A 14298-nucleotide genomic window follows, 5' to 3' on the forward strand; every position below is an offset into this window, starting at 1 on the left:
GGGGGCTCCTGTAAGCCCCTGACCCCCATGCTCTGGCCTGGGCCCCTCTTCCAGGGCAGTGACACAGAATCTGAATCGGCCTGTATGAGAGGTACCATCCATGGCTCAGGGTGGGAGGAAAGATCCTGCCAGACCTACAGTCAGTGAAAGTTTCTGCCTCTGAGGCTTAGCCAGTGACCTTGGCCCTCTTCCTCCGAACCCTGTGATTCAGAACAAGGGCACCAGAGATGAGGGAGAGGCTCTGGTTCAACACTTCTGGACCCATTTTTGGTTCTGCCCAGACCTTTCTTATATCCGCCTAGGAAAAGAAGCCCAGGAGGCTGGAGCTGGCAGGTGTGCCAGGGCCTGGAACTACCTCATGAGCAAGCCCCTGAGAAAGTGTGGGATTCTGGTCCATGAACACATCACTGGAGCCACTCCAAGGACTTTTAATTTGTTAGGAAATTGAGAGTAGCTGAGCAGGGCAGAAAGGACCTGAATGCCAGGGACCTATTTCGGGCACCAGGGGAATCAGTCTCCAGGGAAATTTTAGAGCACTGACAAAGTCATCATCACAAGGCTCTGGGAAGCCTCTGCCCCAGCTCCACAGCTGTCCTGGACCCCTGCTCTCCAAGGCAGGCTGGTTTCAGATGTGCACACTGGCCCTCTATCTTTTTCTCCTACTTCTTCTCTATCCCAGGCACAATTTGTCTTTTTGGGGCCCAACATATGCACTGGGATTGGACAAAAGCTCTTTTATTCACTGACATCCCTTAGCCCCTCTCCCAGTCAGGAGAGAGAAGTTTGAGGAGTTACTAGACTCTGACCCTGCATAGACGAGAAATGGTGTGATGAGGATACCAAAGAGACAGTGCGATGAGGCACACATGGGGAAAGGGTCTGTAAAAGTGCAATCTTTACCCTATCACACGTTTCATGCCCCAGTTTTAAGAACAAAACATATAGTGATGAGCTTGCATAAGATGTGGTCAAAAGGACGGAGGCAGGCAGGCACTGAGGTGTGAACTTCAGTCAACTCACAGGCGCCCTGCTAATGGGTGCTATGCTGGCAGCCGCAGTCCAGGGAGAATCCAAAGGTGGGAAAACTACCCCTAAGCCTCAAATGCATTGATACTTTCCCTGAGTTGTCTCATGTGGTATGGAATGAGGCTGGCAATGCCAAAGGCATGGGCACCGAAAAAGATGAGACCAGCCCCCAGAAAGGTGTACTCGCTTAGGAATGTGGCTGACACTAAGAGTTCTTGGTACACAGAACTGCAACAAAGAAGGGTTAGCAGCTCCAGGACAGGATCCATCCAGCTTGGCTATCAGGATCCTGAGAGAGATATCGCAAGTGGCTGACCCTACCAGCTGACATTGGCTCAAATCCCAAGAACAGCACAGGAAAAAGAATGCTCAGGAAAAGACTGTCATCACTGCCTAAGACCTCACAAGGGTAGGGATACGAGGGCTGCTCTCTAACAGACTAAAATTGGGACTGCAGCTAAAACGAAGAATAGCTGGGTGACCCTGTATGGCCAGGGTCAGTTATACCATCAAGTACAAAGATGGCATCCTCACTGGGATGGATGCCATCGATGCTTCTGAAGATGGGAGTCTTACAAGTAGAGGGGGAAATCAGGGTCAATGTCAGGACAGGGCTACTTGCTCTTCTCTTCACCGAGTCCAGCGGACTGGGCAGCAGAAGGCACACTCACTGGGTCAGCACCTAAGGGCAGAAGAAGATGGCATCTTATTAACCAGAAGGAATGATCACCCAGAATTTAAAGCCAACCCCCTATAGGTAAGGATACAAATACCTGTAGTCCATACTATAAAGATATAAACTTTCCACTAATGACTCATCTGAAGTTAGTGTCTAACCTTTTCTTTCTTACCCTTTAATTATTGCTCCATTTCAGTTTTCATACCTCACTCTTCTTCATCTTTTAATAATTATCATCACTAGAATTATCTTCCCCTCTTCTAAAATGTTCTCTGTGTCCTGTGATGGAATTTGAAAAACACGTATTTAGTAACAAGTTTTTAGTCCACTGGTGAAAGAATGGTTACCTTGCAGTTATGCATTCACATCACTAGGTGGCACTAGTGTGAATAAGGGGGATAATCTCAGGCACTTTACCTTTCTCTTGAGTAAATGCAAAGAACTGCATCCTCTAACTTGTCTTCGACTACTGCCTTTTCTAGGCACAGTCTCCCACCCCATTCTTTTCCTTAACTTCCACCCCATTCGTTAAGCTTAACAGTCATAGGAGGCCAACATCACATTCAAACTGTCAGTGTGTGGCATGAACAAACAGAAACCAAGTGTATCCCCTTCTCTTTCTTCACTTTGCCCCAATACTGACTTGAGGCTCCCATAGTTGGGAGTTCACAGTTTCACCCCCAACCATTTCCTGCATCCCTATTCCAGCTCTCATCCCAGTCCCTGCCTGTGGTTCTCACCTGGCCTTGGAGGCTGATTCTGGACATTCGGCTCATATTTTTTCTTAGCTGCTTCCTCGGGTGGTGGCTTAAGTGTTCCACAGCAAAAGCAGCAGCAGCAGCAGCAGCAGCAGCAGGTAAGCAGAGCACACAGGAGGACAAGCGTCTAAAAGGTGGGAAAGAATGGCTTCAATCCGGCAGCTCTTGTGTATTTCCATTCAAGCTCCCCTCCCTCAATCCTTCCAGCACCTGCTATATGAGACAACAGAAGCATGTGTCCTAGGAGAGGGGGATTAGCTGTCCTAAGAGTGGAGGGTTGCCCCTGCTTCCTTATTCTTAAGAGACTAGGAAGAATTGTGTACCTTGAACCAACAGCTATTCAGCGTAAAATAGTATGTGACGCCTTCTTCGCCAAAGTGGTCGTATATATATATTCCCAATGAGCCATGCCGGTTGTAAATTTGCCGCTTCTTAGGGTCACTCAGTACGGAGTGGGCTGTGTTGATCTCCTTGAATATTTCTGCTGCTTGAGGGTCCCCTGGATTCTTGTCTGGATGATACTTCAAGGCCAGTCTCCTACCCAAGCAATACCCAAAGGAGGATGGGGAGAGGATGGGAATGGCTGGGGAGGGAGGGTTAGGGTGAATGACAGGGATAGGTCTCTAGATGGTGAAAAAAGAATGCATGAGATGTGGTACAAAGGATGGAGGCACGCAGCCCAAGTCTACATTCCTTCCCGTGTCACAATGAAGAGGATGATGGCCCCACCTGGCCCCAAAGTGAAGGCTTGGGGATTTAAAAATGGGTCAGAAAGCAAGGTAGAGGGAAAAGGGTTCAAGGGGGAGAATTGCAGGAATCAATAAGGGGCTGATATCTGAACCTGTAGGCCTTTTTGACGTCTTCAGGTGAAGCACCCTTCTTAAGTTCCAGCACTGCATAGAGGGTTGATCCAGTTTTGGACAACCGGCGGGCTGCTTCGTCTACGTGAGCCATGATCTGGGTCAGAGGAGAAGCAGCATTTGTGAGAACTTCCACAGGTGAGGCCACAGAGAAGCGAACTTCCAGTGACAGGAAGCTCATCGCCTTCAGGAGCGAGGCAGGTAAGTGGCTACAATGGGACAAGTATAAGACAACAGTGACTGGCATCTGTGACTAGCAGAAGGGTGCGGGTGACAAGACCTTCGAATTTTAAAGAGGAAACATCTTCTCCTCACATTTCCCAGTGTCCTTCAGATACACAGACCTCCAGACACCCCACATTCTACAGAGGTGAAGCCAAGGGAGGTCTAAACCCTGCATAAAGATCGATTTTGTCCAGAGCTACTGGTGCCTTAAGTAAACAGCCCCGAGCCTGTCCAAGCTCATTACTGGGTTTGAAAGACCAGCAGGGCCCCAGCCCCTGAACAGCTTGGGTGGGGAATCATGGAGATCCCCAATTCCCAAGGGAGAAGCAAGTCAGATGAAACTCTGCGCTGCCTAAGAGAAGTCAGGCGTCCAAAAGCCAGGCCAGGAGGCAGTGCTTGCACCTAGGCCAGATGCTTTCTTCCTCCTAACCTCCCCGCTCAAACCCTCCCACCTCTGTCCCTCAGGGAGGACAGAGGGGTGACTCAAGGGATAAAGGAGGAGCTGTGGGGCAGACCAGAGAGGTAGCAGTGAGCAGGACCCCAGAGGGCCAGGGGAGCGCTTGGGAGGCTGCGGCTTGGGAGAACCAAGGCAACAAGCTCAGAGGGAACGCTCTGGTTCCCCAGGTCCCCTCTGGCTCTGTGTGGACCCCCCCCCACCCCAAACCCAGCCTGGCGTCTACCTCGGAGTCGCTCTCTTCAGCCGGGGAGGCCTCACGCAACCTCCATCAAAGTGTGAAACTTCACACGGCAGCGGGCCAGTGGCCAACTGCGCCTGCGCGCTGCGTCAACACTAGGGGTCCCTTTTTGGCGCTGCAGGTAGGTCTGGGAGGGACTTATTTCTCTCGCGGGCAGCCTGAGCGTAGGGATCTGCCTGGCACCAGCGGCCAAGGGCTGCGGCGTGTCGGTTCCAGCCCCACCCACGGATGCAGCCTGCAGGGCCGTCCCTTCTCGGGTGGGAGGGGACTCATTCGATAAGGGACGTGGCTCATCGACTCACCTAAGGAAAGATAACGGGGCTTGCAGACCGTGGCTGTATGAGAGGTATGTTTGCTACAAACCTTTCTCAAGAGGTATATTACCTTCTTTTACGGAATTTAAGGGTCTCCACTTGGTCCTTGTTTTCCTTTCTGCCGGGAAACTCCTACACATGCTTTAAGACCTACATCAAATGTCAGTATTCCTAGGAAACTTTCCTTCATTCCCTCAATTGTTCTCACCTTCCTCTGTAAAAGCATTTATCCTATCATATTGTAATTAAGATGGCACGTTCCTTTAAATTGATGTCTTGAACATTTCCGAAAGTCATTACTGTTCTTCAGAAACTTCCTTTAAATACTATTACATCACGAGGATGTACCATAATGTAATTATATAATCCAGATTGGATAATTGTTTATAATCATTTGATAGTATAATGACCTTATTATGAAAATTCTTATCTTTAAATCTACAAATAAATCTTTTTTTTTTCTTTAGAGTAGATTCCTGGAAGTGGAATTATTGGGTCAAAGCGAATTTTTTTTGAGGCTTTTGATCCACATTGCTAACTTTCTTTCCAGAAAGTTACCAAAAGTACCAATTTACCTCCCTAATTTACATGCTACTTGCAGGGCATAAGAGCACCTATCTCTACTCAATTCCTGTGATCTCCTACAGGTTTGCATCCCTTAGAATTTACCACTTCATGATGTTGGTTTTCGTAACAAAGGAGCACTCAATGGCTCCTATAACATGGAATTGAAAGAACTTTATTGTTTCAGTCCTATCTCTCTGTTACCTGTCTTGTGACTTATTATCTCTTCCTTTTATTACTGTTACCTGTGTACATTTACCTTCCCTTCTAGGTTTTAAGTTGTAAATACTGCACCCCAAAGATGTGAGCCACCTGAGCAAACTAAAGAGTCCATGTGCAACAGGCACAACGACCACTGAATTAGTTTATTTCTGTAGATCCGTGATCAGTGTAGGGGTGGGGATGAAAATCTTTGGTATCCCTCACTGAGTTCATAGGTTCTGGGTTAGATGAGTTTAGAGGTTAGTCGCCTAAAGTAAAGGAGGTAAAGCTAACAATTTTTTGATGGTTTGTACTATGCCAGATTTCTCTAACTAACCTCCAGCCTTTCATCACCATCATGGAAGGACAGAACTTGAACAGCCCAAGTCATTTCTTTACCAGCACTGGGACGAGAACAGAAGGCACTGGCAGTGCAGTGCATTTACAGGGAACGTCTCGCCTCAGTCTACAGGCCCAGTGTGGTCCGGCCCCTGCCTCTCACTCCAGCTCTACCGAGTACCACTGTCTTGCGTGCTCTGGTCTCTGCTGCACTGCTTTTCTGTCAGTTCTTTGAAGACACGGTGTTCCCTCCCACTCCTCTGCCTGGAGGGCTCCTCCCCAGGCTACGTGCGTGGCTGACATCTCATCTTTTGTGGCTCTCAGCTTTGTGCCTCCTCAGAGAGTCCTTCTAAATTGAGTTCCACTTCTCTCTCCCCATCTCGTTAACACCCTCACCCTGATTTGTGAATATTTATTTATCTCACGTTGATTTGTTTAAGGTCTGCCTTCACCGGTAGACAGTGAACTCCATGAGGGCAGGGACCTTGTATGTTTGCTCACCATTGTATCCCCAGCACCTAGAACCATGCCTGGCTTATGATAAGTGAATTAATGATTTGCTGAATGAACTATAGCAGAGGGAGCCCTCTGCTCGTCCAGTGGAGGCCCAGAGTTTGGGCCATAGCAAGAATTGCCTGGGACAGAAGCAGATAGCTGGGGAATTGGACAGGACTGCAGAGCCCACTTTTCCTCGTATGATCTGAGACAAGAAGAGACAGAAGGCACTAGGAGAGATAGTAAGGGCGATTCTGGGCTCCTTGTTTCTTGTTTGTCTTAGTTTTCCTCCAGTTCCTAACACAGTATCTGGAATATTGTAGGTACTCAATAAATGTTGGTTAAGTTGAATGAACAAGCACGCTTTTGTGTACCTTTTCTGAAGCACTTTTACCTCATTGTCTCCTTTGATCCTCACAACAGCCCTGGGAGGTGGTATGAGCCCATCCCTGCTTTACAGAAATGAGCCCAAGAAAGATGGCAAATTAGGCTCTGAGAAGAGTTAGTAAACAGCTTTCACATCTCGCCAGAGGCTCCAGAATGTTATTACTTCTTATCACTGCCCTCTGACATTCTAATTAATTCTAATCACAGTGGCTCTTGAAATAGCCATTATCTTTAAGCCTTCTGCGCCTCTGCTCTGAATGAGATGACACTGCAGCCAGCAGCTGCAGAGATGGGAATAGAGCAAGCAGGTCAGCTGGCATCCTCTGGCGAGGGGCCTCCACTTGGCCTTTACCTAGAAGCAGACCCTTTTTGACTCCATTTTCCATGCACAGGGTCTCTTCTAACATTCAGCACAGAACTAGGAAGAACGTACAAGCCGGGAGTCAGAAGCCCTAGATCTTTGTTTTGGCTCTGGCTCTAACAGGCTGTGTGATCTTGGACAAGTCACTTAATCTCTGAGTCTCTTCCCTCTTCTGTAAAATCCTGTGCTGTTTCACAGGGTTGAGGTCAAGACTAAATTAAATTTGGTTGTAAAAAAAAAAAAAAAATGGAAAAATTAAAAAAAACCATGCTAAAGAATGATGACAGACTCAAACCTTTTCTGGAATCATTTGCCCTCCCGTACGTTGAGTCAGTGATCTTAGAAGTTTACTGTGTCACAGAGCCATTTGGTCTTTCCTGGAGAAAACCAAGAAGCATCCCTTATTTATCCACAAACAACTAAAGTTTTAGTCATATAGCTGGAATATACACATACAGACGACAGACATTGGTATATTTATACCCAAAATATCACGCTCTCCAACATATGTAGTGGGAGAGAGAGATCATAATTTGTCACACCCAACCCCCAGGTTCTAGAATCGTACAAATTTTGAGCTGGAAGGGACCTCAGAAACAACTCTCATACAATGCCTTCCTTTTGTAATTGAGAAAAGTGTGGCCTAGAGAAAGGGATTAACCTGCCCAAGGTCAACCTGTGAGGTCCAGACCTATCTTCTGACTCCAAGTTAGTTCAGTGTCCATACTGTGTCTGCTCCTCATACACACCAGCTCCCTTTCCACTTTAAAATCTAAGTGTAGAAACAGACCAAATCCGTAGTTGATATTCACCTCCTTTCATGGTGATGTCAGGTAATACCCTGCTTTCCCTCCCCCCAGTTGAAGGCATACATACTACATGTGACTAAAAATACCTCTGGCCCCGTTTGTTTGCCTGTCCTCCCCAGGGCAGACGTCTCGTGGTGGGAGGTAGAGGGCTTCCAGTTAGAGAAGCTGCTTTATACTCCTGTCCTCTCTGCCCTGCAACCCCAGACTCTGCAGACCTAAGGGCAGGCTAACAGGGCACACCTGCCTTACCTGTAAAATGGAGATAATAGTCTCTGCCTCTCAGGGTTGTTAAAAGGATTAAATATTTAATCTGAACAGTGCTTGGCACGTGGTAAATGCTATGTCATTGTCATCGTCATCATCATCGTCATTCTTTCTATCCTGTCTCCTCCCAATTTTGTAAAGAGAGAAATTGCTTTCATTCTGTCTCTGGGAGGAAGGGGGTAAATCAGGGTCCTCCCTCTAAGAAGATTTGGAAATTGTCATTGGAATCCTTCCATCCCCTTTCTACATTCGTTTCTCAGCCCCTTAGAACCCTATTTTCTCATTCCTCTACCCAGTGCCCTCTGCCCTCCAAAATATCCATAGTGTTCCCCAAGCAGTCAAAACTCCAAAATTACCTCTCTCACTTCCTCTCCTTTAAACATTTCTAATAAAAATGATTTACCTCCATAAAATTATCTCATCCCTACGGGTTAGGTGGAAAGCAATCTAATTAAAACCCTATAATTCTGCTTATAGTGAGAAGAACTATTAACACTTCACCCTCTTAATTCTTAACCAACACAAAAGGAATAACTGGCAGAATTTCAGGCAGTATGACTGAATGAAGTGAAAAATATCAGGCTCTGTTTTGGGAAGAGACTTTGGGCCTTAAATCTCTCCTCTCCTTTCTGTTCAGCTCCACCAACTTCATGTCTTTTCAATTCTGGGGCTCTGCATTATTCTGTGTCTCCTCCCACATCTCTGATAAGTTTCCTGTCCCTTGCTGGCTCCTCTCCCTTCTTTCATTTCCTCTTTGTGGATATTCTATATGGTTTGGTCTTTAAGCTCCTGCTTCTGCTCTCTCCTCTCTACTTCAGAGATGCAGTCTATGGGCGTGGCTTCAGCGGGCACTACTCTGCTTTACTTCAGCTTAGTGTCATCCATGTGCCAGTCTCCCATTGCCTCAAAACCACACTCTGAAATCTGAGCTTATGACCTTGCCCCCAGACTGGCTGTTCCTCTTGCTTTTTCTATTTACGTTAATGTTATGACTCTTTCCAAGACAATGCTGCTCAAAACCCAAACATCAGCGGGCTGTGGACCATTATTTCCCCCAAATTCGGGCCAAAAAATCTTACTAATTTCTTTTTTCAAAATTGCTCTTTCATTGTCCCCTTCTTTTCAGCTCCCACAGCTTTGAAGCACCTCAGTTAAAGGATTTCCATGTCACACTGACTGTTGTCCTAGCCTTCTAACTGTTCTCCCTACTGCCAGTCTCATCCTGGATACTGGTTACCAGATCAATGTTCCTAGAGCAAAGCAATGTTTCCATCGTTACCTATCCTTTGCTCATAGCCCATGGGGTGCAAAACAACCCTTAAAATATGGCAATGAAATCTACAATCTGACACCGTGTTATCCCTCCAAATGCATTGTCTGCTATTGCCCTGAAGTAAACCTTCCGTAACCATCAGTCTTTTTTTCCTCCTAAATATTCCTGTTCTTTCTCACCTCTATACCATTGCCCTCACACCAGTTCCCCTCATGAACTGTCCTTTTAATTAATCAGTTCACTTAACAAATATCTATTAATCGTTGCTCTATGCCTAGTACTTTGGATACAGTGATAATCGGCTCTCATAGATTATAGCTTAGTGTGGAAGATAGACATTCATTTATACCTTCAACAAATATTTATTAGGTGCTATCCTCTGCCAGATTCTGTTCTAGGTGCTGGGGATATAGCAACATACAGAACAAACAAAAACTTCTGCCATCATGTAGCTTAAATTCTGGTGAGAGGAGAGAGACAGTAAACAAGATAAGTAAAATATTCAGTATGTTAGGTGGTAATAGTTGCTATGGAGAAACATAAAGCAGGGATGGAGATGGAAAAAATTTGAGGGAAGTCTGCACTTTTTAAAAGGATAAGCAGAGAGGGCCTGTACAAGTGAGATATATATATATATATATATATATATATATATATATATATATATATGTATATTTTGTATTATTTATTTATTTATTTTTGGCTGCATCGGGTCTTAGTTGCGCCCATTGCGGTGCGCGGACTTCTCTCTCTAGTTGTGGTTCACAGGCTTTTTAGTTGTGGTTCACAGGCTTTCTAGTTGTGGCCCGTGTGCTCAGTAGTTGCGGAACACGGGCTTAGTTGCCCCATGGCATGTGGGATCTTAGTTCCCTGACCAGGGATCAAACCCATGTCCCCTGCATTGGAAGGCAGATTCTTAACCACTGGACCACCAGGGAAGTCCCTGTAAAAGTGATATTTGATTCAAGACCTGAAGCAGATGCTCAGGTGAGTCGTGAAGACATCTGGCAGAGTGTATTATAGGTAAAGAGATGAGTAAATGCAAAGGCCCTGGGGTGGAACACACCGGGTATGTCATAGGACCCACTTGCACAAAGGCCAGAGTGGCTGGGGAGTGAGGTGGGAGTAGTATGAAATGAGATCAGAGGGGGTTAGATTGCATAGGGCTTTGCAGGCCAGTGGAAAGCCTTTGGCTGATACTGAGACAGAGACTGATGAAATCTGGCCTAGTTGCCTAGCCCGGATTGAGGATAGACTATAGGGCAACAAAGGTAGAAGAAGGAAGACAACCTAGGAGGCTACTGAAGTAATCAAGAAGGCAGACGATGGTGGTTTAGGCAAGGATGGGAGCAGGATTTGTTGACAGACTGGATGTGGGGTAAAAATAGAGAAGTCAAGGATGACTCTAAGGCTTCCGGTCTGAGCAAGTGGAAAGATGGAGTTCGCATGTTCTGACATGGGAGGACTGCTGCAAGAGAAGGTTTGGGATAAGGGTGGCGATCAGGAGCTCAGTTTTTGATGAAGCTTGAGATGCCTATTAGACATTAAAGAGGAGAGGTCAAGCTGACATTTGGGTACATGAGTTCAGAGTTCAAGTGAGAGATCTGGGAATCATCATATAAGCTGCCATTTATTTTTTAAGTTTCTTTTTTTAATAGAAACTGAATTTCAAACACATATAGAAACAGAATAGTACAATGATCCTCCATGTACCCATCACCCAGCTTCAACAATCATTGCTTCTCGCTGTTTCTAGGTAGTATTTAAAGCCTTGAGACTGGATGATATCTCCATGGGACTAAGTGTAGGAAGGTAAGAGAAGAGGGTGACCAAGTCCTGGAATATTCCAGCGTTAAAAGGTTGGGAAGATGTGGAGGAACCAGCAAAGGAGACCGAAAATAAGCAGTCAATGAAATAGGAGGAAAACTAGATTATGGTATCCTGGAAGCCAAGTGAAAAAAGAAATAATCTCCAAATAACAATTTAATTACAGTAGGATAAGTGCTAAGGCAGAAAAAGAAGTGTGCAATGAGAATGCATAACATGCACTAGGCTGATTTGGGGGGTCAGGAAGGCTTCTCTGAGGATGTGACATGTAAGCTGCAGCCTTCCCTCATCTTCCATATCTCCAACTAAAATCCTGCTTCCTCCATCCTGCTTCCACTCTGACAATCAGCTCCTCCTTTCTGGGATGGCTTTATCGAGGACTATGTATCAGGCACTATGGTGTGCTGGGGACACAGTGTTGAGAAAGACAACAGCTGTCTTCAGAGAGCTTGTACTCTAGTGAAGAGACTGACATGTAAACAATTTTGTTAAAATGTGGTGAGTGCTAACATCACCGAGGCACAGTGGGCCTTGAGATCACCAGGGAAGGGCACATAACCCACCCAGGGCTGGGAGGGGTCAGGAAAGGCTTTCTAGGGGTAACACCTCTGTGCATACCCTTCAGCTTGGCTTGGCCCTTTCAAGTGTTAACCCTTGCCCACAGCCTTGGATTCCAAATCTTGCCTGAGATCCCTGGCCCAGCCTAAATCCTGACCTCAGCACTGGGCTTTGCTCTCCTTCTCTCTCAGCATGAACTGTTCCAGCCTGGGTCTCCCTGAAGCCTCCTTCTGAGCTGCTCTGTTGCCTTCTGCTCTGGAAGCTGGTACTGACCTGTCCTCTCGGGAACATCAGGCCTTCCTGCCTCCACAACTAACAGTAGACTAAGGACTCACCTTAGGGAAAATTGGTATCTGAGGAAGGCGTAAGAGCATGTGGGTAAATCAGTAACCACAGTCTGCAGAATAGAAATCTCTTGCAATCAAGTTAAAGCCAGGATGGGAGAGAACACGTCTATCTTGTTCACCAGGAATCCGCAGCTAGGATAGCAGGGCACATGGCAGGAATAAGTGTTCAGTAAATGTTGAATGAAGACTAGAGTTCCATACAGGGCACCAGCCCTCAGCTGTCCTTCTAACTCCTGCACAGTTTTCCTAGCTCCTGTCCAGATGCAGAATGCCTTCCTCAGACCTGGAATTCAAGAGGACCCTTTGCAGAGATTTTCATAGGGCCTTGATGGTTCTTAGAGAAACAGGTGCAAGCTGTCTGTTTCACTGCCAGGCTTTTCATGCATAAATTTCCAAGCAAAAGAAACTGTTGGTATTCTCCCTGCCGTTGCACTGGACTTCTGGAGGCAGCAAGTTCCAAGGCCAGGGAGGGGAAGCGAAGGGCAGCTCTGTTATCCGTCTGCTCCGACGCCCCTTTCCAGTCCTGCCTTCTCGCTCCCCGCCGGGTGGCAGTGGCGGGGCGGGCACGTGCCGGCGTCTGCGCCCCCTCCCGGGCACCCGGGGCTGCTGTCCCTGCGCCACGGGCTGCCCAGGAAAGGAAATCCCGGAGGAAGCCATTGTTATTACCACGTCCCCCTGCTGTCGTCATTGGCCGAGGCGTTCCTAGAAGCCCGACCCCCACGCCCCGTCCCGCATAGGGTCCCGCGGTTTCTGCCCATTTTCGAGCTCGCCCGCCCCGCACCACTTTGGGCGAGGCTACCGCATCTGAGCCCTGGAGTGAGCAGTGGCCCTCACGTCCCAGCTCCAAGGCTCTCAGAATTGGCAATGCCCCAGGCCCAGTGCGGACGGAGCTTCGAAAACCGACGGCGCCAGGCGGGACGTGCCCGGGGCCCTGACATAGCCGAGCGGGACATGAATTCCACCCCAGCTCTGACACGGACCAACAAGGTGACCTTGCTGGTGGCTTCCCCTCTCGCCTTGCTATAACCCATGGAGGGAGCTGAGGCCCCATGCCTCTAGGGGAGGTTGGGGGACGAAAGCCACCCCCACCCTCGCTCCCTTGCCCCGCATGGACTATGGGCTGGGCTTTGCGGGAAGAGTGTGGCGAACAGGCTGGCGCGGGCCCCGTGCAGGGCGTGGGTGGAGGCGGCGCCGAGGGCGCGCGCAGACCCTTTCGTTCTTCCGTGCTGCAACGCTCCCGGCGCAGTACGATCGCTTAGCACACGCCGCCCGCAAACCTTGGCACAAGCCGCACTCTCCCCGCCGGAACAGCCAGCCCGCCGCCCAGCTTGCCTAATCCGTTCAAGCCTCACCTCCTCCGCGAAGCTCTCCCAGGTTAACCCCATCACTTCCAACCACTCTAGCTGGCACGTCCTCCAGTTTTTTTTGTTTTTAGAAGTACGCACGGAGTCTCATTGTCTGAAAAAAACAATGTTGGGGTTAGATGACTGTCACCAGAACCCTAAATTCATTCTGACGGGTGTTCTGAAGCCCAGGGTATTCTGAAGGGTGCCTTTGATGGGTTTCTTGCCTGGGCTAGCTAACGACTCTCACCCTCCACCTTCCCCATCCATGCTCACTCTTTCCCCTCCTCCTACGGATCCTTCTCTTCACGGAGTGTCACAGCTTGGAGTGCACAATCCAGTCACCACCCCTTTTCATTGTACACTGGTGGCAGATGTGAGGGGCACAGAACATTGAGCATTTGAAGCTTCGACTCCAGGCTCAGCCACAGACTTTGCTGTAAGTCACTCCTTCCCCTGGGCTTTAGTTTAAATGAGGCAAGATGAAGTAATGCCCGGGAAGGTGCTACAGGTTTGGAGGTAAGGACAAGCTGACTGCAGCCTCCCTCCATGAACCTGGGGCTTGTGACCCCAGAGAAGTGGAGCGCTCTTCCTTTCGGCTGCCCCAGCCTCTAAGTGACAAAACTGCGGCTGTGCGCTCTCTCCAGTCGCCTTGTGGCGTCCTGAACCGGGGAGGGAGAGAGGATGGGGTTCCAGTCCCAGTCCTTTATTCACTGGTCGCATGACCCCGGACACTTCTTCCTCTGGGACTGTTACTCATCCGAAAAATAGGGATAATAATGGATTGAAGGAGAGCTGGAAGCTTTTTGTCCGCCCCATGTCTCTATAAAAATAAATAATAATGAGCGGTACAGTGCTTGGCAGCAGACTTTGCTCGCGAATTCCGACCCCACCTCCGCCACAGAGGGGTTTCTGGCCGGAGTCCCTGGAGTTCTCCCGGATTTGTCACACTGCTTACCCCACATTCTCTTTC

At 48.0% G+C, this 14298-nt stretch overlaps 1 protein-coding gene across 1 annotated transcript; it reads right to left on the minus strand.

Annotated features, from left to right (window-relative positions):
- Window positions 1–1928: 1928 nt before the first annotated feature.
- DNAJC5G (DnaJ heat shock protein family (Hsp40) member C5 gamma) lies at window positions 1929–3417 on the minus strand. Its single transcript, XM_065890843.1, has 4 exons — window positions 3305–3417; window positions 2787–3000; window positions 2446–2590; window positions 1929–1984 (listed from the first exon to the last, which is right to left on the minus strand). The coding sequence occupies exons 1-4, from the start codon at window positions 3415–3417 to the stop codon at window positions 1929–1931; spliced, it is 528 nt and encodes a 175-aa protein (XP_065746915.1).
- Between the last annotated feature and the right edge of the window lie 10881 nt (window positions 3418–14298).

The sequence above is a fragment of the Phocoena phocoena genome, chromosome 14 (assembly GCF_963924675.1).
Source record: "Phocoena phocoena chromosome 14, mPhoPho1.1, whole genome shotgun sequence".
Lineage (NCBI taxonomy): Eukaryota > Metazoa > Chordata > Mammalia > Artiodactyla > Phocoenidae > Phocoena > Phocoena phocoena.

Coding starts and splice junctions, on each gene's coding strand:
- DNAJC5G (XM_065890843.1), bottom strand. CDS start 3,417: ATGGCTCACGTAGACGAAGCAGCCCGCCGGTTGTCCAAAACTGGATCA. Junction 3,001..3,304: donor GACGTCAAAAAGGCCTACAG/GTTCAGATATCA, acceptor TTGCTTGGGTAG/GAGACTGGCCTTGAAGTATC. Junction 2,591..2,786: donor TGAATAGCTGTTGGTTCAAG/GTACACAATTCT, acceptor CCCACCTTTTAG/ACGCTTGTCCTCCTGTGTGC.